Source organism: Crocodylus porosus, unplaced genomic scaffold (genome assembly GCF_001723895.1).
Source record: "Crocodylus porosus isolate Cpor-Errol unplaced genomic scaffold, CroPor_comp1, whole genome shotgun sequence".
Lineage (NCBI taxonomy): Eukaryota > Metazoa > Chordata > Crocodylia > Crocodylidae > Crocodylus > Crocodylus porosus.
Genome location: NW_017728907.1, coordinates 46,505,019 through 46,531,232, shown reverse-complemented (window position 1 = coordinate 46,531,232; position 26,214 = coordinate 46,505,019). Strand labels below are relative to the sequence as shown.

The window sequence follows — 26,214 nt, the reverse complement described above, 5'->3', positions numbered from 1 at the left end:
GGGGGCAGGCTGGTTAGTTCAAACGCATGAATTTGAACTTGATGTCTGTGTTAGGTCGGAGCGGCTGGGCTCAGGCTGGCTCTAGGTGGAAACTGAGACTTCGAACCCTTCCGCGCCGTGCAAACCCCCACCCCCCCGCAAGCATCCAGAAAGCATCGAGGATAAAAGTCTGAGTTTGAATGTGCAGTGTCGGAAAGCACAGCTGAAACTGCAGCAGCCCTCGTTTTAGGGACAAAAGGGCTCATGCAGCGCATGCAGGGCAAGCCGGAGCCTGATCGGAGGGGTGGGGGGGGCAGAGGTCATTAGTGCCATTAACTGGGATGCGAATGGAAGATGTGTTATGAACCGATCCTAGCTTTCATTTCCTCCACTTCTTTTTTTTTTTTTTTTAGTCTTATTGGCTGGCATTGCCCCAAGCCTGGATTACTGACTTCGCTCTAGGTCCCGATTATTTTTGTGAGTCCATCTGCAGCACGTGAAAGTTTTCGACCTCTACCTCTCACGAGCACCTCTGCAAGGTTACAGCCAACTGTCCATTTAATTGACTTCCCTCCTGGTGCGACGTACGGACGTTAAACAACGAGAGCTGTTAAATCCCTTGTCGTGAGCAGTCGCCGCCATCCTTGGGCTGGCTGTGGCAGGGAGGGAGAGGGGTAGAAGTGCAGGACTCCGTTTTGCATTTGAAAGCCAAAATTCAGACATGCATGCACTTAAATAAGATTAGAGAAACTGTTAATGAACAGGGTTTTGGCGGGGGGTTGTTTTTAGTTTTTTTGGTGCCGTTAACACACTAAAATACAGGAGAAAAAAGCTGCCATGAAGATTTTTGTGTGACTGATGTGCCTTGGTTTCCATTTCTGATGGAAGGCATTTTCCAAATCATTAGCCAGTCCACCACCAGTGATGCCCAACTGGTGGAAATAGGACATTCAAGTCAGTAGGTTTGAAGCAGGTACTGTTCCATTTTCTGTAAAGCCCTTCGAGTAGCAGAAATCCCTAGGCAAAACAGTAGGCGAGGGCATTTTTACAAATGAACTCCATTTCGTTTTATTCAGTTCATCTGTAGGTGATCTCAGAAGCAAGTAAGCTCTGTGTATAATTGCTTCAGGTCTTATTGATGTCTTCAAGTCCTGCAGGGGAAATGCAGCTTTTAGAACATGACGCCTAGCAGGTCACCAAAAGTCAAACTTTTTTTTCCACTTAAATGAATATATTTCGTAATTTGTAAGTGCGTCTCCCTTCCCCCTCTCCCGCTGGTGTATTAAGAATTTAAGATTTTAATCAAAATTTTAATTGCTTTGTTTTTCTTTTGCTTCTGTAATATAAATAATAAATAATGTTAGTAGCGCCTGTTCTTTTGAGAGAGGCTGGTACCTCTAAATCATAAGACCAGGATAATTTAAATTATTCAGATATGTCTGCAGTAGCCTGGATGGTGTTTTATGATGGATGCTCTATAAAGTTACAGCAGCATCGGCTTTGCACATGCATCCTTGGTCATAAAACCTTGTAGAAAGTGCAATAGGTTCGTGAGCCCTGCGTGATTAGAGTAGGTAGATGCAAAGTTGGATCTTTCCATGATCAACTGGATCTGGATGGTGTTACAGTATTAGACTCTCCACCCAGTTCAGAGGATGGGGAGGGACATCATTAGTTAGCCGGAAAGTCATTAAAAAGTTGGGCTGGATGGCAGTGTTGGTGTCACTCCCAGCATCTTTATTGGGACCATCCGACTCTGCAGCATCACGGAGCTGGTGTATGAACAAAGAAGGTCGAGAGCTGCATGGGAAGCCACCAGAAATTGGGTCTTGTGTCACTGCACTTAACTTTTAGTTCCTAGATTCATAGGTGTTAGGGGCTGGAAGGACCTTACAAAACCATCGGGTCCAGACCCCCTGCATCTGGGTTGCTTTCATTACACCAGCCTCCACTGGCAGACTCTTTCCATGGAGATCCTTCTGCGTGCACATGTGTGCACATACACGTGTGTGTGTGCGCATGGCTTGGGGATGGGCGAGAGGCAGCAGGCTCCTAGATATTAAAGAACCACTGGGGTGGCTCTTGAGCAAAATGCAAGCAGACGTGTCCCACTTTTGTAGGGGCATGATGGGGGTGACGGTGTGTGGAGGGAGGCTGGTGCAATGTTGGACCTTGTTCTGACATCACAGGCCCAGAAGGATCAGTTTGGAGCGGGAGGATGGAGACGGGCTCTTCTCTGTGGGTGCAGGGGACAGCACAGGAGCAATGGCCTCGAGCTGCAGCAGGGGAAACTGAGGCTGGAGATGAGGAGGGGCTTTGTGACTCTGAGGGTGGTCAAGCACTGGAACAGGGTATCCAGAGAGGTGGGGAATCTCCATCCTTGGAAGTGTTCAAGAGCAGGTTGGACAGACACGTGGCTGGGATGGGTTAGTCAGGGCTGACCCTGCTTTGAGCAGGGGCCTGGGACAGATGTGACCTCCTGAGGTCCCTGCCAGCCTCCCTTTCCTGTTGTCCACCAAGGTGTTCTGATACCTGAGGACCAGGACTCTGCTTATAGGTGGGTAGAGGAAAGCTGAGTCCGCTCGGTCACCTGAGCTCCTGGCGAGCATGGGGTAGGTCTCAAGTGGGTGGCCCTTTGGTACTAGGGTTGTCCATCCATTGTCTGCCCGCTCGCCTTGCCACACAAATGACTCCCAGTCCAGGAGCCATCTGCCCTTCACAGGGAGGAACATCTCCGCATGGACCATTGCACTTTCCCAGGGCAGCCGCATGCGCGTCCTTTGCCACAGAAACCAGGTGCATTGGGCAGAAAATCTTCTATGGAGTAGCTATGCCCTGTACCATCCCCACCCACAGAAACCATCCTCTTGCAGCTTTGTTAGTGGGTCCTCAAGCTAGGATGCCCCCGGCCATGTGCGTGACTAAAGAAGTAGTGGGGGTTATTCAGATGCCAGGACATAAGCCTCTTATTGAGAACACCGAGTCGGCTTCTCTTGTGTTTAGCTACAGCGCTTTGTTCTTCTCTGCCTCCCCTGCTTGTGCCACAGCTTTCTTAGCTGTGACTTCAGGGTGTTGGTAGGCTCCTGAGTGCTAGTGGTCACTACTGAGCATGGAAGTAAAGGGCATGGCCTCTAAGACAGACCGTCCTGGACCTTTGATGCTGGAGGCTGCAAGGGAGAGAGGAACAGGGGGAAAACCCTGCTCAGTCCCAGTCGCATGCCCTTCCAGCTGCCGCAGGACGCTGGGCAAGACAGACCCATGGCCTGACCCACGACATGGCAGTTCTCATGTTCTTGTGAACCAGGTCCTCCATAACTGGGTGAACAGCTTAGAAAAAAATCATGAGATTTAAATGAAGAAACGGCTCCATTTCTGAGCATTCATGGTGCCCATTCATGGTTTCAAGCCTATTTTCCCCCTTGTTCTCCCTCGCCCCCCCCAAAAAAAAATCCCTTATTTTTTCAATAGTTGCTGAGATTTTCTATACTGCACAAGCCTCTGGGAACTAGGCCATTAAGAGAATTGCACCAAAACCTGTAAAAATGGGCAAAAACCTGTCTTGGACTAGCCACCTGCTCACAGCCAACAGCCTATTGCTATCAGACCAGCATTGAAGGGGGCAGATACCCCAGACTAACTGCGTGTCTGTCCACACCAGATCCTGGTATAGTTTTAAAGCAGTGCACCAAACCAGTGTGCAAGACTGACAAGGAAAAGCTGGGAAAATTAGGGCTATTTCGTCTGAAGAAGAGAAGACGGGGCGGAGGAGCATCGATAACAGGGCTGTTCCCGCGTGGCTTTCCCCACTCTGTTTGCACTGTGCGGTCGGTCACCTGCTGGAAGAGAGACCCCGGTGAATCGGCTGAGCTTGCAAAGAGCTTTTCCCACCCCTCTTCCTTCACCCCCTCTTCAAGCAGCCCGGGTCCTGGCAAGGCTTTGAGTCGAGGGTCCCGATCCACCCGGCTTGCAAGGGGAAGCCCTGGGGGCACAGGGGTGAGAGGGCAGACACCTGCACCAAAGCGTGGTCTGAAGACCGAAGGCGTGCTTCCTTCCCACGCGTGTTGTGCATGTTGCACGCTGAATTTTTTCCCCCGCTCTCCCGACAGGTGCACACGAGACAGGCAAGCAGACGCGCAGACAATAGAGCGGGAGGAGGAACTAGCTTCCCCCTTATCTCCTGGCTGTTCCTCATCTGCAAAAACAAAGAGTGGGGGTATTTAATGCCTAATGCACATCAGTGCAGCAAACGGGTCTGGTTGCTAGGCAACAGCAGGAAACCTCGTTAGCAGCACCGTTTGGGGCAAGAATGAATCGACTCGGAGGGATCAGTTTTCAGGTGTGTTCTCAGCCAGGGCGACTTTCCCAGCCTTTGCCTCGATGAGGGTAATTTGGGCTGTAATTATGCACCGTATCCTATTGGGTTTCCATTGGAACGAGGCACTTCCTGGAACAACTGACCTCCGAGTTTCCTGAAACCGTGCAAATATCCAGGGTTGAGACCAAGAATGCGGTCTGTGGGGAGGGGGAGGGTTTGCTCTTCCAGATGCAGCTTGTTCTCTCCAAGGGCTGTGGCAACAGAGGGTTTTTTCCTCCCTCCTTTTGCTCTTCGGTTCGCTTGGCACTAAGTTTTACATCAGCAGGAGGGGTGGGCTCCACCGGGTTCAACATCTCCGCTTTTTCATTCCATGTCCGGCCATCGTCTTGGGTCGTCACTGGGCCTTTTGGCCTTGGCTTGATCGTTCTGGCAGGGCTGTGACCAAGGGCAGTCATCTGAAGGTCAGCGGTCTCGGGCTGGGCGAGGCACTACGAGTTTTGAAGGGAGCTACGGGGAGAAGGACTACTGCTCGCAGCAGGGAGAGCGATCTCTGCCCCTCCCTGGAGGAGAGCAGTTTTCTGGCTAAGAGTCCAGCAGAAGTTGCCTCTTATCGCTGCCAGGGGCAGGGCGTAGCGTTGAATGCACCCTTTGTATAGCATCGACTTAGGGAGACAGACCCTCTCCTCCCCACACCATATTCATTTGGGGTCCCATGGGCCTGGCATCTAAAGGGCCCCCAACCTGACTGCTTCTGCCACGCTTTGCTTTTCCATCCCATGTTATGTGGGGGTGGCAGGATCCCCAGTGCAGGTCTGTGCCCCTGATTTCCCTCTGCTTTTTGGTGTAAAGAGGGTGGCAGTGACTCCGCGGCGGTGGGGAGGGGAGCTTCCCCATCAAAGCTTGCGTTAGGACAGAGCTGCTGCTTTGGAGTTGCCTCGCGAGGTCGGGGCTGCTCTAGAAGGAATCGAGGTTGCTGAATCAACGCTGCTGACAGCTGCTGCTAGCCTGCACCCCCGAGCGGGTGTTGAGCTGGTGGAAGCGTGAGCGCGGGGAAGGAAGGCTCGTTTCAGCCTCGTTAGGGCATGTCTCGGTGCCGGCTGAATTCCTTCTCCGTGCATCGTCAGCACTGAGTCAGCTTCCCGCCGGGACTGACCCTCAGTGACCCCGCGGGGTCTCTTGCTATTCCTGGAGGAGATCCTGTCTTCAGGCTGCTTCCCTGCAGCCTGCCGGGCCCTTCGTTACCTTGCTTTTTCACGTCTCGACAACATCTTCTGCTCTGCGACTGCAAATGCTCTTCCCATCGTGGGGCTCTGCTTCCAATTCGTCCTGAAACTCCAGCTGCAGCTCGCAGCTAGGGTTACTCCAGAGGCACACCGCTGGGCTCTGTTGCCTGGGCGTTTGCAGCCTAAAATGGGCCAGCGGGGAGGAGGGAAGGGAAAAGGGCCACCTATTTCAAAAGCCCTCGCAGCATCTAAAGGCTCACCTAGATGCTGCTTCCTTTGTTGGGCTGACGGGGTGCGCTGTTTTAGACGTGCGGCTGCATTCCCCGTATCGCTGCCTTGCGATAAGCCGTGGATCTTGCATGCAGCGGGCCAGTCGCTCCGTTACGCCAGCCGGACCATCGCGCAGGTGCTGCGGACAAAACAAGGGTCTGCGGGCAGGTGGAGGGGTCGCGCTGCGATCTGGATCGATGCGTTGTTCCCTCGGGCTCTCCCTGGGCTCCAGACGTGGGTTAGAAAGCAGTTTTCAGCTCTTCCTCTCCCTCCCCCGGCGCCCGGTGTTGTCTGGACGTTTTATTTTTGGAACGGGAAACCAGACTTACTCCTTTCGGCTTTGACTGTGTTTTGTGCTGACGTGTGCAAAATGGGCCCCACAATGGCAAGAGGAGACTCGCTGGTGAAGGTCATTGAAACAAGGCTCCTGCCGCAGGCCCGAGCTGGCTCGGGTTATATTTTAGAAGCAAAGAGGTTGAGCTCTTAGTCCGTCAGGGCACGTCGGCTTGGAGGTCTTTATTTCCGTGCAGCGTTTGAGCAGGAGCATGGGTAAATGGAGGTGGTTCGTTCATGCTGCGCGGCAGAGCGGAAAGAAGGATGCTTGGCAAACGTCTGCCCGTTCTGGCTGCGCCTGAGACGCCGTGGTTTCGGTGCCATGTGGCAGGTCCAGCGCGTTGCTGTGGCTGCTCTGAAGTGCCCGAGCGAAGTTGGGAGAAGGGTGGCCTGGCCGTCTGCTGCTTGAGGAGATGTTTGACCCCAGTGTCAGTTGGGATCTGCAGCTGGCCATACCGAATATTTCTACCTATCCTGGAAGACTTCCTTTTCACTTGAAATAGCACCCCTCCCACTGGGACCTGCCATCTCGCGTGGAGATAACCCCCGTCTGTTCTGGGGGGAAAGCCACTAAAAGGCAGTGTCTCCCCTCAGCGGCCTTCCCATTTTCCTCCTCTCCGGGCAAAGGCACATCCCGTTCCTGCTCTTTCCCTTCTCTCTCTCGTTATCCAGAGTTCATCGAGTTTGGTTGCTCAGATCTCGCGTCCAAATAAATGCCCTGAGAAGTATCTCGTGTGTACAGCGGAGCCAGGGCTAGGTTGATTGATTAAACAAAGGAGCAAGACGGCAGTGGATTAGAGCCTGGACGGGCTTTGAAGTGGCACAGGGAGACGAGAAATTTGTGGGGTTTCCAAGTGATATTTCAGTCAAAAAGCAGGTATTTGGCTGTGTTTTGCAGGGTTGTGTTTTTTTTCCCTCTCCTCCCCTTTACTTTTCATTTAAAAGAGAGAGAGAGACTTCATTACTGAAAGACATCTGTGGTTTTGGAAGTCCTGGTGCCAAGAGGATTTCATGCCATACTAAGGGGTTCCCCCCACCCTTAATAACAGCCTAGCTGCACAATTTTCTCCTCTCCCTCGAGTCTTATGGCTTCTGTTTTAGCTGCATAACTCCTTCCTTCCCCCTCTTTTCCCCCACTCTCCGGTATTTATTTTTACAAATCCCAGGGAGGACAAACAGATCTCTCCTTCGCCGCTCGCCAGCTTTTCTTTGCCTTCCTTGCACTGTCGCAAAAGCCGTCCCAAGGATAGATCTTGTCATTCTGTGCTGCTGTTCGAGATGTTTGCACTGCACCAGAAGCAAATGGAGCTGACTGCAGCATAGTCTGTGTATTGAATAACAATATCTTTTTTTTGTCTCCCCCCCCAGCCAAAATCAGTTAAGTTTTGAATCGGAGGTTAAGAGTTGTTGGTTTTTTTACAGAGGCAGCTGGTAAACGGCCTCAACCTGAAGAAGAGAGAGATGAGATTTCACCAGTTATCAGCTTGTAACCTTTTATTATTCCAAAGGCTGCATGTACAATAGAGCTGGTGCATGACAGTCGGGACCAGCCCCCAACAGCGCACTGCTGCCATCAGGTTTTTCTCTAAAATAACATGGCTTCTTGCTTCAAGGGTCTTTTTCTCCACCACCTTCCTTTCAACCCTGGGTAGTCCTCAGGGATCCTCCTTCCCCTTTCAGGCCATGCCTGACCAGCCAGAAAGGTCATGCTAACACAACGTGATGAAAAGCTTAAAAGAGAAAGAAAGACAAAAAATATACCCCAGTAGGTGACACTGGCGATTACTGGGCATAGAGGCAGACTTAGGGGATCTGCTGCTAACTGGACATCACCTGGACTTTGCCAGCGGGTCTCTAGCAAGGGAAGAGCCATTAGGGTCTCCAGTTGCCCCTGTCTTGCTTGCAACTGTCTGATCCAGGGGTGTTCAACCTTTTGGCCCTAGATGAGTGGCATGGGGCCTGTCTTTAGTCTGGATCTGCCCACGGGCCAGAAGTTGAGCACCCCCGGTGTAATTACTTTGAGAATTACTTTGTACAGTACTATTGGAGTGCCTCTCCTCTGGCTTGCAAGCAGGTCGGCTAGGATGAGTGTTGTGGGACTTTCTGGCCTCTGCGTCATGATGGGGCTGGGTGGTGACGGGCATTTTGTCCCCTTGATGCTACAAGAGATCATGAAAGCAGCTTTCTTCTTGGAAAAGATTCTTTCAGAGAAGACCCGGGGAACTGTTTCTTTATCGATCCAGCCGGTGGGATCTGAGCGTGTTCGTGATACAGATCCACGTTGGAGTTGCCATCTTGGTGGCTAAATGGCCAGCACCTTTCCTCCACCTCCCGGACCCAACTTGCGCCGTCCTTTTGTTGGTATTGGTGCCACGTGTCTGGACACCGTGCGGTTCCCTGCTCCATCGTGGCATAATAGCAGCAGTGTCCTTTACACCTCTCTGGCCTTATTGGCATCGTGGTAGCAGCAAGAGGTGGTATGGAGGAGCCCACGCACACCCCAACCCCCTGCCCCTTTAGGCATGTTGCAAACCCTGGAAGCCCCCCGAAGGGACAGCTCCAGGCTAGACCCCTGAACATGCTCTTGCGCCCTTCGTCTCTGATGTGCCACTGGGGGCGAGCCTGGAGGGGCCTTGCCAGCCAACTCCTGAGTGAGGACCATGTTGGTGGGTCTGCTCAACCCTGTGGTGCCAGGACTCAGCCCTGTCTGAGCATAGAAAAGTCCTCCCGTGCCCTCACAATGCTTGACCAGTGCAAAGCAAAATACCCCTGGGATGTCTGATCACCACGGCTTATACGAGGTAAACTGAGGCCAAGAGGTGAAGAGGTTCACCCAGGTTGGCACAGAAAACCATTGATGGGGCTGGGAAGAGACCATCTGTTTCCACCTATCTCATCCTCATGGGATCCAAACCCCTTCCAGCAAGAATCGCCAAGCAGCTCTCCCTCCTTTCACCTGCGTATCCTTTCCCGAGGAGCAGCCCGTCCTAGGGAAAGGACTTGCCGGCCCATTTCCTTTCATTTCCAATAAAGAGCTTGTCTACATGGGAAAACAGACCCAAAGAGCTGTCGCGGAGTAAGCTGTTCTCCAACAGTTATTCCCAAAGGGCTTCTCATACAGATGGATGCTCAGTTCTGGACTAATTAATGCACTCATTCATTCATTCATTTATTTATTTATTTATTTATTGGAATAAAAAGCCAGCAGAGGGATTTATTGTCAACTTCCCAGGCAGACAAGCCCTAATGAACTACAGAAATTTCAGGTTAAATATTTTTATTAAGCGTTGTGGTTGCAGGAAAAGAAAAAAAAAAAAAAAGGAAAACCTGGGGGCACCTTTACTGTGTTTTGGGGTCTCCCTAATTAAACTAAATGCAACTCTTTTTCAGTGTTCATTTTACCCTTATAAAAATGTTTGTCTTGGGTCTACTGGGTGAAATTCTCTTGCAAGAAGAGTCCTTATGGGTTAATTATATAAATGAATGCAGTAAAAAAGTCTCCCTGAATGAAAGGGGTAGGTCATGGAGATCTCTGGGGTTTACAGTTCTGGGGGGGAGCTCTGGAGCAGGATGTGATTGAAGTCTGTCTAGTCCGAGACCTTGACTCCCAACCGTGGGTGCCTGACAAGGAGGTGGAACCGTACATGGAGATAAATGGGGCTATAGAAAATAGAGGTTACATTTCCTTGAGTTGACTGCTTGCATTCCTACCCTTTATCTTGAGTCGAGAAGGAAGGAGGGCTGGAGTACTACGACGTGGCCAGGAGTGTTCGGCTGCTGCTAGAAGGACGAGGCTTCTAAATGGTGTCATTTGGAGTGGAAAAGTCATGTCTGTTGGGGCCGGAGTAGGTGGCCCTGAGGTCTCTTCCAAAACTATGAGTCTGTCTTTCAAATGGTCCTCGCTCAGGACCTGGCCTACTTACGTCTCCACCTTTGACTCATCTTCCTCCCATGGAGATAGCTGCCGGTCCTGTCTGGGTTCTGCATGCTTTCCTCCCACAGTCTGCGTTGCACAAAGGCTCCCCGGACACGCAACCAGGGTAGAGACCGAAAAGCCCTCTGGATACCGTCATGCTTTTCCTTTCCTTGCACGGACTGTCAGTTCATTGTCTGTAGAATTTAATTATCTGACAAGCATTAAAGCCTCTCTCCTGTGCCTGCTTTGGATGAGTTGGAGAGAGGCAGAAGTCAGACCAACGGCAAAGGCGAGTAGAGTCCTATCAATACAAATGAAGTACGGGGTAGATGGAAGTTGGGTGATCCAAAAGTATTATGAGCATGAGTGAACCCTTAGGCCATCTGAAATATAGGCTGAGGGGCTAATGCCTATTCTGAGTGTCGTGTGGACACGATAAAAAAAATTAAAATCCATTTTGCCTTTTTTAAAACAAAATGGTGTTCCTCATCTGTAAATGGAGCTGGCTGGGGAGAAATATGGAAACCTTAAACTACCAATGTCGTTTCCATTTCACGGGGTCCAAACTCAAGTCCATTTTCCGAGGGTTTTTTGTTGATTTGTTTGTTTCTTCTCTTTTTTTTTTCCATGAAATATTTTAGCCAAATGTTTTACCAAAAGTGTTACGGAAACGGCCGTCAAGACATGCTCATTGAAATATCTTGGCAAATAAAGTTTTCTAAATAGAAGTATCGATGCATGGTTTTGGAAGTCAGGTTTTCATCACTTTTTCAGAAAAGCTTTTTCTTTTCTAAAAAGAAAGTGCGGGCTGCCTTGGAGAAACGTTGGCCCTCTTTCCCTGCAGCTCTAGACTGCCCAATTCCCTCTTGTCTGACAGGATAAACTTTTTTTTAAAGGCCAGGAAAATGTTAACGAATGGCTTTTTTCCACAAATTGTCAGCCTGCTATTTTAAGGTCTGGTACCTCGGGACTGATCGTGGCTGTATTGCATCCCTTTGCATTGATAGTAGATGCTGAACACTCACCATTTACTGGTTCTGCATCCCAGAGCCATGCAGGCGAGGGGGAGAGACCTTTCACTGAAACTTATGTCAAATAGGAATCCAGAGTCTTAAAACCCTTGTGCCCTGTTGTGTTTGGAGGTCTTTGCAATAGGAAAAACTGCTCTAGTATTTTCCCGTTGTCCAAAAACCAAGAGAAAACAAAGAGTCGGCATTTTCCGAGGGGGCCTTGAGTCCAGCAAGGGGTGCCTCCAGTTGAAAAGGTTGAGAGCGGTTGGTGGGGGCAGGCGAACGCGGTCTCCTGTCATTGCAGTGCCAGGCTCCCAGCTCCTCCTGGTCATGGCATGCAGCCGATGGAGCTGGATGTTCCCAACTCGAACTAGAACTCGCCTTGGATGGTAACGTGAAGTCGGTGTGATTTTTCCCGTCCATCTCAGCGGACCCAGGCCAGCTGCGACGTTCCAAGACAACATTTCGCAGTGTTTCTAAATTGTTTTCCATTTACACATCACCATATGCAGATCTGGACCCATTCCCCTCCCCTTCCTTTTCAGCCATGCTTCTAAGCTGTCGCCAAGGAGTTGTGCTGGTAAGAGGCAAAATACAGGGCTTTGCCCCTGCCTGAGGCCAAGAAGAGAACAAAAGGCCCCAAGAAGTTGCCTCCCGACTGTGCCTGCCCTGTCTCTGAAAAGCAGGTCAACAATGAGGATGAATGAAGGGAGAGAAAAGGACATTACACGTTGCAAAGGAACTCCTTTCCCTACCAGAGGGGACACAGGGACAAGAGCGTAAACCAGGAGCCGGGGACAATGGCTACAAGGAGACGATGACCGATTTAACAGGATTATGCAGCCATAACTCGATTTTTATTCAGACAGAGTTGCTGGCACTGGGGGTTTTCCCCCTGACGAGTAGATCGGCAGAGCACTGAGTTTTCATTGAGCAAAATTGAATGTTCGCTACTTAGCTGCATTTGCATAGTGCAGGTGTGACGCCGTGACAGCAGCAGCCCGGGTGGCGGGTTTCGATTTGATTGTTTCTTAATCAAATTGCGAGCGCGGGGCTAATTGGATCTGGGTTTGGGATTCCTGCTGCCTCGGACGGTGCAGAATAAAGGAGCCTCGTTACTGCTAGCGGGAGCACAGCGGTAGTTTTTGGAAAGGGGGTCTGCCACGGCCTGTGCTTACCACGGTTGTTTTTGGTGGGAGCGATGCATACCCTGGCAGACATGCAGATCGTTATATCAGGCCATGCAGAGAATCGCGCCATTCGGTTTCAGACGTCCTGAAGATGTGTCATTCTCCAGCAGGTGTGCGTCCTTGGGGTCCTAACGGGCAATTCCTGATTACAAGCCTGAGAAGGCAGATTCTCAGCCACGCAGCGCCAGTGGAGTGGGTCGAGCCAGGCCAGTTTGTACCACCAGAAGACTGGTATTCATGTGCCTGGGCATCTTGGATTGGGCTAAGGTGGAAATATGGAGGTTGAGCTATATTTGGCAGCCTTGGTCAACACAGAGCACCAGAACCTGGCTGCTTGAGCTCGTTATAGAAAATTAGGGTTGGAGGGGAACTCAGGAGGTCATCTAGTCCAGCCCCCAGCGATTGGTTTTTATTCCAGTTCTTTTCCATTGCTTCAGTTTCTTTTCATGGAAATCTTCTTCCAGGCTTGCAGGTTTGAGCGTCAAGTGGTTTCACTAGACGTTGGCCCTTCAGACGCACCATTAATGGGAGGCAAGAAAAGGCAGAGGCAAATACCAAAGCGCTCCTCTTGACTCCCTTGAATGCAGATGGCTCTGCTCACCTGTTCTCTGCGGGAAGCTATTACGCAGAGCAGGGATTTTTTTGCTTTTGCTTTTGTTTTCATTGTCTCGGGGTGTTGCGTGTCGCTGGTCTTCATCTTCGTGCTCCTCCAAAGTGAGAAATGTAGTTCAGCCCCACAGAACTCAGACCTGATTGTGTTGCACCCTTTTTTTCCCTTCGTAGGTGAAGCCGGCTCTACGTCGCAGCAAAACCTGCTGTATTTTTCCTCTCCCCATATTCCCTACATCGTGTTACCACCACAGTGCACATGCCCCGAGCTCAATTTGCTAGCATCCTTGTTCAGCTCACCCGGCTTGAAATTAGCAGATCCATTGTGCAGTCAGGATTTAGTTGAGATTTTAATTTGATTTCTATCCCTCCCCCATCCTGGCAGACATCCCTCCAAATCCATACCTTCATAGCAGGAGATGCATCTGATTCGCACGTCTGGGCAGATTTAAAAATCCATTTGTCTACAGGACAACTGATGGATGGGCTGGGTGGGACGAGAGGGTTTTTCATTTTGGAGGAAGGAGAAGCATCCCAGGTCTCATAGACGACAAAGAGCAGGGGGGTTGGGAAGGATGTGGGAATAATTTCAAATCGTCTGAGAAAGCATCACTGAAATGGAGCCTGGGACGGTTCCCAAAGCCCATAGAAGAAGGGAAGATCTCTGTTTCGGGCTCCTAAATAAACAACCATCCAAAGCCTTGTCTGCATAATAGTGGGAAACGCTGGAAAATTGAGTTAATACACGGGCATCTGTGTAAGTGAATGCCGGGGACGGGAAAGCTGCATTGTTCTTTAACTCTACTGATGCCGGAACAGATGGGAGGCGAAGGCCACTTCACGCATTAGCTGGCGCAGATAAAGAGCAAAGCAAAGAAGGGCCCTTGTGACTGATTATAGAGGTTAACAGGAATAGAAACCAGCGGATTGACTCCTGCTTCGCAGGAGGTGTTCTGGGAGAGGAGCAGATGGCGAGGAGGGCGTCCCTCCGGTTTACTCAGCTGCTGGGAGAAGCCGACGGCAGCCCCCAGCACGCGCGAGCCTACCTGCCTCTCGGCAGCGTGACATTTTTCCCCTCGCCACCCTCAGGATTGCAGTGTTTTTGGTAGGGTGTGCAAGCGTTTGTGCTCCTCCTTTGCTTGGCCCATCTGCCGATGCGTGTGTAAAGCTCACGCATGTGCAGGCGGTACAGGCTACCCATGGAGGTCTCTGTTGGGTTGTGTTCGAGCAGCAGGGTTGCCCAACTGGTGGCTGACGTGTGGCCCTCACCCAGGTGCTGGTCCCTCCATTCCTCCTCCAGCTGCTGCTTCCCCCCAGGGCGTGGGGCCTGGGCCGTGCGGGGAGGGGGTCCTGGACAGGGACTGTCTCGTTCAGTGTCGGCCCCTTGTTCCTCCTGGCTGTGGCGGAAGACGCCCCGGCTCCCGGAGGCCTTCTCTCGAGGTCTTTGTTTGCCTCGCGAATCCTGCGGTTTGTCTCGCCGGGCGGTAACGCGGACACCGGAGAAAACGGGGAAAGTCGATAACGTGCTGCCGCGTTGCGCTGTGTCAGCATTTTTCCAGCCTGCATCCCCTGCCGGCTAGCGGACCTCGCCACGAGGGCCGGCCAGATCGCTGCCCCTCTCCATATACAGCCTGCGTGTGTCGTGAAAAGGAATTGCTTTCGGAGGGGGAAAAGGCGTGCATTTGTAGGGGCTGGCTCCTTTAATTGCATCTCTCTAGCCACCAATATTGTGTTTTGCAAGAGAGAAATTACAATTGATTCAGCGTTTTTCCCCCCTCCCTTTCCTCCCCCTCCCCTTCCTTCCTTTTTTTTCCCCCCCCTTTGCTGAAAAGGCACGTTTTATCTGTGTGTGGCAACACCTGCCTAGGGCGCCTCTGTGAGTCCTGGTGAATAAAAAGAGCAGCAAGAAAAGTGGGTTTAATTGCACACATCTTGAGCGGAGTATTCCTTGCACTTAAAAGCACAAAAGGCCAGCTCTGCGCTATTTGAATGGAGCCTGGGAGAGCTGTACTGAGAAGTACTCTCCATTACTATCGGAGGCAGATGATTCACTTTGCTGGAGCATTGTCATGTGCAAATGAGTTCATGAGCCCATCTTCTTTCCAACTGCAAGGTCAGGGACACAGCAATTGTCAGCTTCAGCTGGCTGGAGCAATTGAACTAGAGCTGGGAAGCTTCTAACCCAGCTTCCCAGAGCAGAGGCACCTTTTTTTCTGCAAAGCACGTGAGCACGTCACAGGTATTGACCGGTTTAGGTTAACGGCTGGAGAGCTGGTTGGGAAATGTGACGGGGAAGGGGTTATAAATAACACCCAGTGCTGCAATAATTATTCACTGCTCATTATAGGTTTCACACAGTGGAAAAACAAATGGTTTTTCCACTATGAGCTGCGGCTGCAGTGGGTTTGCATTCATGATAATTGCTGAGGAGCTTGGATAGGGTTGAGTTGGAAATGCCTTTCCGGTACGGCTTGGAAATTTTAAAAATATTTGAGGTCATATTAACCCCGTTCCTATGATTTGTGCTGAGAGTTTGCAACCTACCTCATGTACATCTGCCACCTCCTATAAATATCCCCAGAGTCTTTCCTATGTATTTTCCAAGTCCTTGCCTGTCTGGAAGCTGAGCTTCCTTGACGGTCTTGCAGGCTGGAAAACATCTGCTTATTTGCAGGCGAGTCACCTGGCAGAGAGCTGAGCTTGCTCCATCGCCAGCCTTAACTCTGACCACTCTTTGCCATGGGGAGGCAGGGTGTAAAGGTGATCCTAGCCCTCCGATGCTTGGTGGAAAAGGACTGGGTTCGGTTCACTTTCAGGCTCCTCCAGGCAAAGCCACAGGATGCGGCTCATCACTGTCGCCGTCCTGCTTTCTGGTTGACTTTGCAGCTGGGTCACGTTGCAAACACGGGCTTGAACTGAGGTTTTTTGGATGAGACGCTGGTTTGTGGGAGCTGGGGGCTGAACGCACCAAGCAGGATTTTGGAAGGGCTGTGGAGAGAGGAAGGGTGAAGCTGCATTACTGACCAGCCTCTCGTGGTTGGGCAGTGGGGGAAGAGAAATGACGGGGACTTTCTGGAAGCATTATGTATTGGCTTCCCCTCATATGGCCAGTATTGATCTCACAAAGCGCTTTCCCAGAATACGAGCCTTGGCACTAGAAAATCACTTGATGTTTTAACATACGGGCATCAGTATCGGTCTCCTTCCCTCATCCTGTCGTTTCAAGTGGCTGGCACCTGGGGCAGCGAGACGGATGAGGTTAGTCTCGCCCCGAGAAAGTCACGGCCTTCTCCACTTCCGTCCACGCTTCCCGGCAGGTCCAGCCGAGGCTGAAGTGCCGTGGGCAGGTGCCGGGGTCAGCACCTCTCCATCCACACGCTATTGTTGCCTGAGACGAGAAGCGAACAAAGCCGTGGGGGGACGCAGCCCTCCGCTGCACACGTCGTGAATCTGAGTCCCGGCACGGCTCGTTTCTCGGGGCTGGCGCGCGCCGGCCCGCTGTCAGATTCCAGAAGCGGTTGAGCTTTGATCAGGGCCGATGGGTGAGGGATTGTGCTGTGGCTTTGTGGGTGGCAGGAGCCACCGCGGTGATTTGGGCAGGTCTGAGCAGGGGGAGCACTGGGAAGCCAATCCAGTCTCCAGTGCCTCAGTTTGGTGCCTGGTCCCATGATTTTCCACTGTGCTATGGCACCCTGGGGTGCTGGGAGATCCTCTTAGGGGTGCCATGGAGTGCTCTTTTCTCAGCGCTGTTAGGTGTGCAAATGCCTACTCTCAATTCACAAGTTCAACCCAGCGATTTCAAAAAGAGAACCGTGCCGACCAGTTGTGGGTCCTGCATTCTTTGCAACAGAAGAATCCCTCTATTCTTCTTCTGCGATCAGCAAAAATGAGCAAAGGCTAAGAGCTGGCATTTTTCGAGCGCGTTTTGAGCCTAATGAGGGGAGAGTCGGTTGAGGTTAGTCAATAAGAGCCTCCTTGAGTTTTTGCAACCCAGCCGGGGCGCACAGGTGTGATGGGATGAACCTGGGTTTTGCTGTTTCTTGGCCTGAAATTTTCCATGCCTTCTCTCAGCCTATAGGCAAATTCATTTTGGAAAGTCTGAGCAAAATCAGTTGAATCTTTTAGCCTAAAAACATACAGTTACCCTATGTTCTGCTTGGAAATTTTGCACTTTTTTGACAATTTGCTGAAGCTAAAAGCTTCTGAATTTTTTGGTGCATTTATTTACCTCCATAGCTTGATACAACTCCAGCCTGAAAAAAGAATCAGTTAGATGTGCAGGCCTTTATGTTCAATAAAGGTGCAAATGTGAAGTTTTTTTTGTGTTTTATGATTTTATACAGCTCAAGCATGGATTCCACAATTAGGGATGTGTTTGTAAGGGCCCTGCCAGATGTGGCATTTGGGACTTTGCACCTACTGAATTAGGGCACGTCCAGCTTCATTTCTGAGACCTCTGAATTACGGAGGGTTGGCTCTGGCTCATGTCAGTTGGCGTTGTGGTTCGTAGCCTGGAACAAGTTGGGTTACGGGCACCTGGGTTTGATGTGCTCTGGTTTAGGGCTCCAGCAATACGTGAAGACTCTTTTGGCTGAATAGATCAACAAAATGCATGTCTGTTATGCACATGCGTTGACACTTTCATTGTCTTGTCTTCATCTTGGACTTGGCTGTGCGTGGCTAGGTGGTAGTTGGACTTCACAGCTCAGTGACATCCTGATTTAGAGAAGATCGAGGGGGATTGAATAGGAGCCTCCAACTCCCTGCCGGGGGGCTGCAAAGATGATGGAGCTGGGCTGTCCTCAGTGGGGGCAGATGACAGGACAAGAAGCAATGGACTCAGTCTGCAGCAAGGGAGGTTGAGGTTAATTATTAGAAAAAAATCTCAGTGGGAGGGTGGTGAAGCACTGTAATGGGTTCCTGAGAGAGGTGGTGGAGTCTCCTTGGTGGTTTTTAAGACGTGACTATACAAAGCCTTGGCTGGGATGATGCAGTTGGGGCTGGTCCTGCTTGAAGCAGGGGGTTGGACTGGATGCGACTCCTGAGGTCCCTTCCCACCCTCCTTGCCTGTGATTCTGTGACTCTTCAAAACTATCCACGAGTCCAGCCACGTTTTGCAGAGGAGATTTGCTATGGCTCAGAGGCTGGCTGGTTCCTAAGCTCTGCAGAGGAGAATGCCTCCAGCGGCCTTTGCAAAGCCCTGGGCTTAAGGCACTTTTGAGCATCTTTGGTGGACTTGACTGATGGTCGGGACCTACGAACTGTTGTTGGAGGTTGCACGACGAAGGAAGCTGCAGTGGTTTGGACACATCGCGAGAGCATCACCCTTGCCAACACCATCGTGCAGGGGAGGGAAAGAGAAAAAGATGGACCCAAGAAGAGCTGGGAACCAATATCAAGGACTGGATGGGACTTCGACTGGCAGAGTGCACAAAGCTAGCCAAGCACGGGGCAGAGTGGAGGAGGGTTGATACAACATCTAAAGTGCCCCAGTGGTCACAGCAACCTCAGGATTGACTTGACTTGTGACATCCCCAAGCCAAATTGATCTTTATTGGAGGGAGAGGCTGGGCTCCACTTTAATCAGAAATTAAATATCGAGATTAGCATCAGCATAAAACGAAAGCCGAAACATCGAGAACTTGAGAATGGGATGTATCGATGGACGATTCTCTCTTGTGTTGTCTGTAATATTTTGCCCCTCTTTTCGGTTTCCCACGTGACCCTCGTGAGAGTCGTGCTGTTCACTAACAAAGGGGCCATTCTCCTGCCACCTCTCCTGTGCATCGGACAACAAGCTCCTTCCCCATTTGTCTTCGTGGCTGCTTCTCAGGATCTGCTGACCAGCAAGAAGTGGACAGGTCTCCATTTTCATAGGAGCGAATGACTCGGCCTTGTGCTGTGCTGTGGCTGGTGTCATGATTGTGATATAGAAAACATGAAGTCTTAGAGAAGTGGGCTGGAGGGGACTTCCAGAGGTCAACCCCCTGCCTAAGGCAGGATCAGCCCTGTCCAAACCATCCCAGACAAATCCATCATCAACCCTGACACAGGACATCGCACTTGAGCCTGCCACGGGGGAATGCCGGGGGACCACGGGAGCCTACGTCCTTCTGCTGTAGGAGGTTGTTAATATGCCGGGAGACATCGTCCCGTGTGCCAGGCCCTGCTGGTGTGCGTGGTGGGCGCTCAGTGCATGCTCTTGCATGCATTCAGATCTGCACCGCTTGGGCCTGTTGAACAAAGCCACCCGACTTGTCACCTGCTGGGGACAGGTGAGCTTTGCTGCCCAGGCGGCTGTCTTCAGGCTTGTGCCCTCGTTCAAGGAACATCAGGAGTCCTGCTCTGTTCCCAACTCATCACGCGTGTGAACAGCTCCTGGAGAAAGGGGCATTGCCAGATGGGTTTTGGCCCTGCCGGGTTCTCACTTCGCACATCATTATCCATTCTGCAACCTCGTGGAGACGTGGTAAAGCGAGTCTGTGCATTTGGACCTTGCACTTTGCATTTTATCAGCTGGGAAATAGCCCTCATATTTCAAGCCCTTGTATGACAATTGTAATGGGGGTAGGTTGTGAGAGAAGCTGGAGCTGTTTCTTAGGCACAGGGAAGCTTGGATGGAACAAGACCTTAATTACAACTAAGAGATTTGCTGCTTTTTTTGTGATTTTTCCAATCCTGGCACTGTCAGTTTGCTGGCAGCAAATCAAACAGCAAGTTAGTTTATATTGAATGCATGCTAGGAAGAGAAGATAGAGTCCCAGATAAGCATCCAACTGTAGGAACTTCTAAAATTGAGCTGCGGGAGTGGGGGAGCACGTGGGGATAGTGTAGATTATTAGGTCTTTTCTGTGTTACTTCATCTGGATTGAAGCAACAAAAGAAGAAATAAAACAAGTTTGTTTTTTTTTGTTGCATCTCTGCTTTCTCCCCGTCCATGTAATCTAGTCCCTGCATGTTCAGCAAGGTGAGGGGGTTGTACCATGCGTCACCGCCACATATGCCCAGCAGTCATCCTTAACCACGCGGTGGAAGGCAGGGGCTCACGTTTTCCTTCTTGCTTTGATCCGGAAGAATTTTTGGCATGAAGCTCGGGGGTAATAAGGGGTGTTTTCCCTATGAGTGGGTGTTATGCTGTTATATTGGTAGAAACGTTGTACTTGAGAGCCAAGGACCAAGTCGTTAGGAAATGAATCATAGCATCGTAGAGAAGTAGGGTTGGCAGGTCATAAAATGGGGGTGGGAAGGGACCTCAGGAGATCACATCTAGTCCAACCCCCTGCTCAAAGCAGGACCGGCCCCAACTACATCATCCCAGCCAAGGTTTGGTCTAGCTGGGTCCAAAGTTGGAGACTCCACCACCTCTCCAGGGAGCCTGTTCCAGTGCTTCGCCACCCTCCTAGTGAGGAAGTTTTTCCTAATATCCAACCCAAATTTCCTTTGCTGCAGCCTGAGCCCATTGCTCCTTGTCCTGTCGTCTGTCACCATTGAGACCAGCCCCGCTGCATCCTCTTGCAGCCCCCCTGCGGGGAGTTGAAGACTGCCGTTCAAACCCCCTCCGTTTTCTCTAAATCAGGGAGATGTCAATGAGCCGGGAAGCCTGGTTGACTAGGTCAGCACTACCTGAATAGGGGCTTTGCCTTAGCTGGTGGCCAAACCGTGCGCGGGGCCCAGTTGGGAGAGGTTGCATCTCCCAGGGCGGAGAGGGCTTCCAGGGAGGTAGGCCCGGGTTGAAGCAGGGACTGGGCTGCTCCTGCCTGGTGATGCCCGAGCTCAGCCTCACACCTGGCAGAGCTACCGGTCCTTGTACCTGGCAGCCTGTTTGGGCATGGGCATGGGCCTGCTCCAGGAGAAGCAAAGACCTGGCCCACTCGGCTCACCTCTATGGCTGTTGTGTGGGCTCTTAGAAGTAAATCTGTGCAGAATATGAAGGAGCTGTATATTAATACTATTACAGCACTCGCTAATGTTGTTATAGCTTATGGTTATGTGCATCTTCATACACATTTTGACGAGTTTATAAGTGTTAGAAATGATGATTTTTAAACTGAAACTTTATTTAAAGCCTGGCTGGGTGCAAAATTAATTTTCAGGTATTAAAATAGAAATATTTTACCAATCTTACAATTATAGCAGCACAGATTAAAAAAAATGCTGCTGCATTCAGATGCGTTTTGTGCACCTGTCACTTTAAAAAGCTTTGTTTTTTAAGGATGACTCTATTGAAATGCACGTAGTTCCTAATCCAAGAATCAACGATGAACTACGTGCATTTCAATAAATTCGTCCTTAAAAAAAATCTCACCTTCCAGTTTCCTGCTCCCGACCTGGATCCAGTGCCCAAAGCAAGGAGCATGTGGCATGCCTCTGGATTTATGCCCCGGAGCAAGGAGTCGCAGCCCCGGAAAGGCATTTTAGGGCAGCCTTGAGAGCCCATCACTTGTCCCAAAGGGTTTTTATGACTTTGCTTCAAATCCTTTTAAAAAAGGAAACCAGGCGGCTCTCGGCCTCGCTGCCAGCTGCCTCTCAAAACCGTGATAAAACAGAGATGCTCTGGCACGGACCCGCCACGTTTTTGTGGGGCAGCTCTTCTAGGAGGGATCCACGTGGGGCTGAGATCTAGTAACCATAACACTTCGCATCCAGATCCCCACCCGGGTGAGGCAGAGGCGTAAGCTGCCCGCCAGCACTGCAGTGAGAAGAGGAGGGAGCCGGGGCCCGCCTGGCTTTCTCCTTGTTTTTGAAGTTAAATATTACCGAATTAGATGCTTTATCAAGCCCGCGGGGACGGAGCTTGAACAGATCCAAATGGCTGAGCCTGCAAAGATCTGTCGAGCAGGTCTGCATTTCCCCCTTTCCCTCCTCCTTCTAAAGTGAAAGCAGACCTTGACACTTAATCAGATTTGAATGTGGTTTTTGGCGCTGCTTGAAAGAGACTGGCAGCGAATAGCTAGGTTTGATGCCATTTATTAAAAACCTCTGGTAGAATTTGTCTTGGGAAGCCTTTGTGAGCGCTGGCAAATGCACAAGGGTTTGATGCAGTTAACGTATTTTCATCCCTCTTTTTCCCTTCCTCTCTCCTCTCATTAACTGTAACCCTTTCAGCCGGAGGGCTGACTCCGGAGAGACTACTATTGACGTGGGGTCTTGATTGGGCTCTGGTGGTATCGGCCAAGTGCGCATCTCCTTGGGGAGGGGACAGTCTTGCAGCCACGTGGGGTTGGTAGCCAGGTCCCCGGGCTCTGACACAGCCCAACCTCTATGACCGTGATCAAGTGAATTAACCTGCTGGCGGTGCCGCCGTCTCATTAGAAATTCAAAGCCACCCCCGAAAACCAGCAGCAGAACTCCCTGGGCAAACGCAAGGTATTTGTTCTGCCCTCCACCCTCAACCTTCCTCCCCACTTTCCCACTGAAGCAGGTAAGGATTTGGGACTAGGGTTTCTACAAATGACTGGTGATTTTGGTTGTCTTGATTCTTGGGGGCCCAGCTTGAACCTCTCCAATAGGCGTCGTTGGAAGGCTGTTTCAAGTGTCCATTCCTTCCTCCGCAACTTCTTGCCTCTCTTGGGTAAAGCTTCTTTCTCCTTCCTGGGATCTCCCCAGCCCTGCAGTTGTTTGGGACCAATCTCTTCTTAAGACTCTGCTTGGGTGCATCTACACATACAATTAATGCTATTTGGCTTTACTGTGCGGTAGACTAATTTACTGTGCAGTAAGCACCTGCAAGCGTAGATGGTGACACTTTACTGTGCAGTAGCTTAATCTTGTGTAGACGCAAACTAATTCTTCCTCATTGTCTTTTTAAACTAGAAAGGAAATTCCTAGCTGTCAGATGCATTTGCTGAGTGCCGCATTGGCTCTGGTGCCTTGATTGCAAATAATAAGGAAGATGTATCCCTCTGCTCTTGGCTCCTTGGAACTGGCAGTGCACCTGCTGGGTTTTAAAGCCTGGCAGGACTTTTCCCAGTTGACCTGGGAGCTATGCTCCAGTTTGCAGATGTGCGTGTAGGTGTGACAGTGCAGCAGGGTTTGTTAAACACAGCTGCTGGTGGGCTGAAGTAGCATGGTGGGAGCTGTAGAGCAGATGGTCCCCTGATGGTTTGCTCCCTGGCTCTGAAGAGTTATGGGATTTTGTGGAAGGACCCCATATGAGCAGAGAGCTCGTGGTGAAGCAGGAGACTTCACCGAGCTCTTGGAAGAGATCTCACCCTCCGAACTCTGGTTCGGCTCCACTGTCCAGTCAGCACCTCTGCCATTTGCTCCACTGTTTTGGAGCTCATGCGTTTGCTGCTGCGGCTGAAAGCGTGTTGGGGGAATGAATGGGGATACGGCAGGAGTTTAAAATATGTCCTTGTTCAAGAACCAGCCTGTGAGCAGGACCCACTTGGGACAGGCTCTGCAGTAGCAGGCCATTTGAGCGGGCGAGATGATACACGAGGCAGGCATTCATCAAGCGTGAGAGTCTTCAGGATTGGGCCTTGTGCTTTTAGATTAATTAGATGATGGCTGGGAGAGGGACCTGGCAGCAATAGCTTTGGTGGTTAAATAGGCTGCGTAAAGGACCCCGGGGTGGGGGTGTGTGTGTGTGTGTGTGTAAAGCTCACGTGTACTCCCAATCATTTTGATGTGTAGTCACCCAGCGAGTCAGTCCGGAGCTCTGCATGTAGCTCTCCAGTGTGAACACAGCCCCTGGTGTGCGGCTGGGCATGTTATGGATCCCCGGGCGCCCGAGGGTTGCAAAAAGCAGTGCGTGCTTCATTCTGTAGCAGTCTCTTCCTCTTTGCTCTCTGAGATTGGCCAGCGCGGGACGTGGCACCGAAGGGGGGCTGAGATGGGTATGCCTGCGGCCGGTCCTCCGGTCTCTTGGCCTGGAGCTGCACGCTGGTGGTGGCGCTGCTGTCCTAGAATGAGGCAGGAGGATCTAGTACTTAGACGGTTCCCACTAAACACTTAGATTTCAGGCCACGTAATTCTCAACATCAGCCTGCACATGCCCACGTGGTATTAATGCTGTCAGTGTTGCAGAGCTTGCACGCATTGCCGTCCATTTGCAAAATCAAGCTGGTTAACCTTATCTCTTTTTCTCCCCCTCTTTTTCTATGCCCCAGGTTTCCACCTGAGTGGGACCGTCACGGAGCCCGGCACTGCGACAGAGCCAGAGATGACCTACAAAGTGGCCATCAGCTTCGACCGCTGCAAAATCACCTCGGTGACATGCGGCTGCGGGAACAAGGACATTTTTTATTGCGCCCATGTGGTGGCCCTCTCCCTGTACAGGATCCGCAAGCCCGACCAGGTCAAACTCCGTCTTCCCATCTCAGAGACCCTTTTCCAGATGAACAGGGACCAGCTGCAAAAGTTTGTTCAATATTTAATCACGGCTCATCACACTGAGGTGCTGCCCACCGCCCAGAAGCTGGCAGATGAGATCCTGTCCTCCAACTCCGAGATCAACCAAGTGCACGGTAACTTGCGTCCTTTGTGCTGAGACTTTTAAATGCCGAGGCCCTTTCGGCTGGAGGCTGGCGATGGCGACTCCACAGTCGTGGACGTGACCCTTCGTTTGGGTCCTGCCTAGGGAGGATTAAAAAGGGGGGAAACAAAATTGATGTAAAAGTATCACGGTGGCATTTAGCATTGTGTGAGCTGCTTTGGTCTCTGTCATTGCTCACATGTTTATTCGCGGAAGAGCGGATCCGACGGGCAAGGGGCAGCCGAAGTGTGGCAAAAGGCAAAATAAACGAGGACATGGATTCGGAGGTGGCGGGGGGGATAGGAGGGGAAATGCCTCTCATCATCTCCTTGGTGAATTCCGTTGCGGGCTGAAATGCAGGGAGGAAGCTGGGGATCGTGTACTGCTCTGGCTTCCCGTGGGGTTTGGGAGCTTGGCTTGAATGAGTGAGATCCTGGGAAATGCTCTCGCCTGTTCTCCGTTCCCAGAGCAGCACCCGGGGACCAGCGCCTCCAGCGAGTGGGCAAAGGCGATGCTGTGTTTGAAGTGCCAGGCTCCAGATGTTGTTCAAACAGCTGGAGCTGGACCTTCCTACCTAGTAACTTGCCAATAGAGAAATGGGACTAGCGGTCCTGAGCCTCGCAGCAGAGGTGGGCATTTGTGGTCTGGCCTGAGGTTTGTCGTGCGCTTTGCGGTCCTTCTAGGCAGGGGTGTTCAAGCCAGATCCAGCCTGGGGAGCTGTGGGATCTGGCCTGTGGGGCTCCCCGTGGCTCGGGGAATTTGGTGACGGGGAGCAGTGGCTGTTAATACAGCCACCCTTGCCCGCGGCCGAATTCCCAACCATGTGTGGCAGGTCGGAGATGGGCCATGCCCCCTTCTCTCTGCATGACTAGGATGGGGTCGTGTCACGCTCCCATCCCTTCACATGGCCAGATGGGGCCGTGCCCACCCTGAGCACTGGATCCAGACCCCCAGCTGGATCCATCCCACGGACAGACCCGGCATTGTCCATCCAGCCTGCCAGGCAAAAAGCTTGAGCACTGCTGCTCCTGGGGAAGGTGATCTTGGGGGTGAGTTAGAGGAACTGCCATTTCAGGCCAGGTGCCAGGGCTCGGAGCCGGGGTCTTTTTTGCTCTGAGCTCTGTCACGGACGCCGTCCGTCACTAGGAGTGAAGCACAAAGTGTCTGCAGCTCCATCAGACATCACCAAGCCAGGGCTCTCCGGGGCAGGCCCGCTGGCCTCAATGCCCGCTCCTCCAGCTGGACAATGGAGATGGTCCCAATTTGTCCAGAGGCACGTGGCTGTTGCAGGACTAAGAAGCGTGTCTTAAGTTTTCCAAAGATGAAAAGCCCCAGGCTGGGGTTAGACCCCAAAGGCAGATCAAAAGTGGTGTAGGGACCCAACTAAATGGGATTAGACAGCTCAGGATCCAATCTGGGCAGCTTCTTAGAGCTGTTTTCTCCAGAGAAGAGGAGCTCTTCAGTCCTTTCAATGGGGCTCCTTGCTGTAGAGCCGGCAAGTGACCTCCAAGATGGCATCAGCGGAGAGTCTTGTGATGTTATTTCCAATGAGCATCTCGGAAGTCAGTTTGGATCGTTCTTTTTAAAAACCCTGCCACCAAAGCAGCACGCACCCTCCAAGCTGCGGGGTGCCCTTCGGAAACTATTCTGCTCACTTCTCCAGAGACCAGCCAGAGACGGCTGAACCTGGTGAGCTTTCGGCCCTGGAGGCGATGTCAGAGACGGGCATCCTGGGGTAGATCCAGATGCAGAATCAGCGGACGCCTCTCACCACCCCATTGTTTCAGAGTCCTGTGCCCCTTCCCTGTGCTCCATGCCCAATCTGCTGCTCCTGTTTTCGGCTCCATGCTCCCCGCTTGATCTGCTGCTCTGTTTTCTACTCAATGACCTGTG

At 51.4% G+C, this 26,214-nt stretch overlaps 1 protein-coding gene across 1 annotated transcript in view; it reads left to right on the top strand.

Moving 5' to 3' along the window:
* ZSWIM5 (zinc finger SWIM-type containing 5) overlaps window positions 1-26,214 on the top strand; it is a 121,512-nt gene that overhangs the window by 67,657 nt on the left and 27,641 nt on the right. Inside the window, exon 2 of the mRNA XM_019531329.1 lies at window positions 23,957-24,313. Within this exon, the coding sequence (XP_019386874.1) occupies window positions 24,010-24,313 (304 nt within the window). The 5' untranslated portion in view covers window positions 23,957-24,009. The remainder of the gene's footprint in view (window positions 1-23,956; window positions 24,314-26,214) is intronic.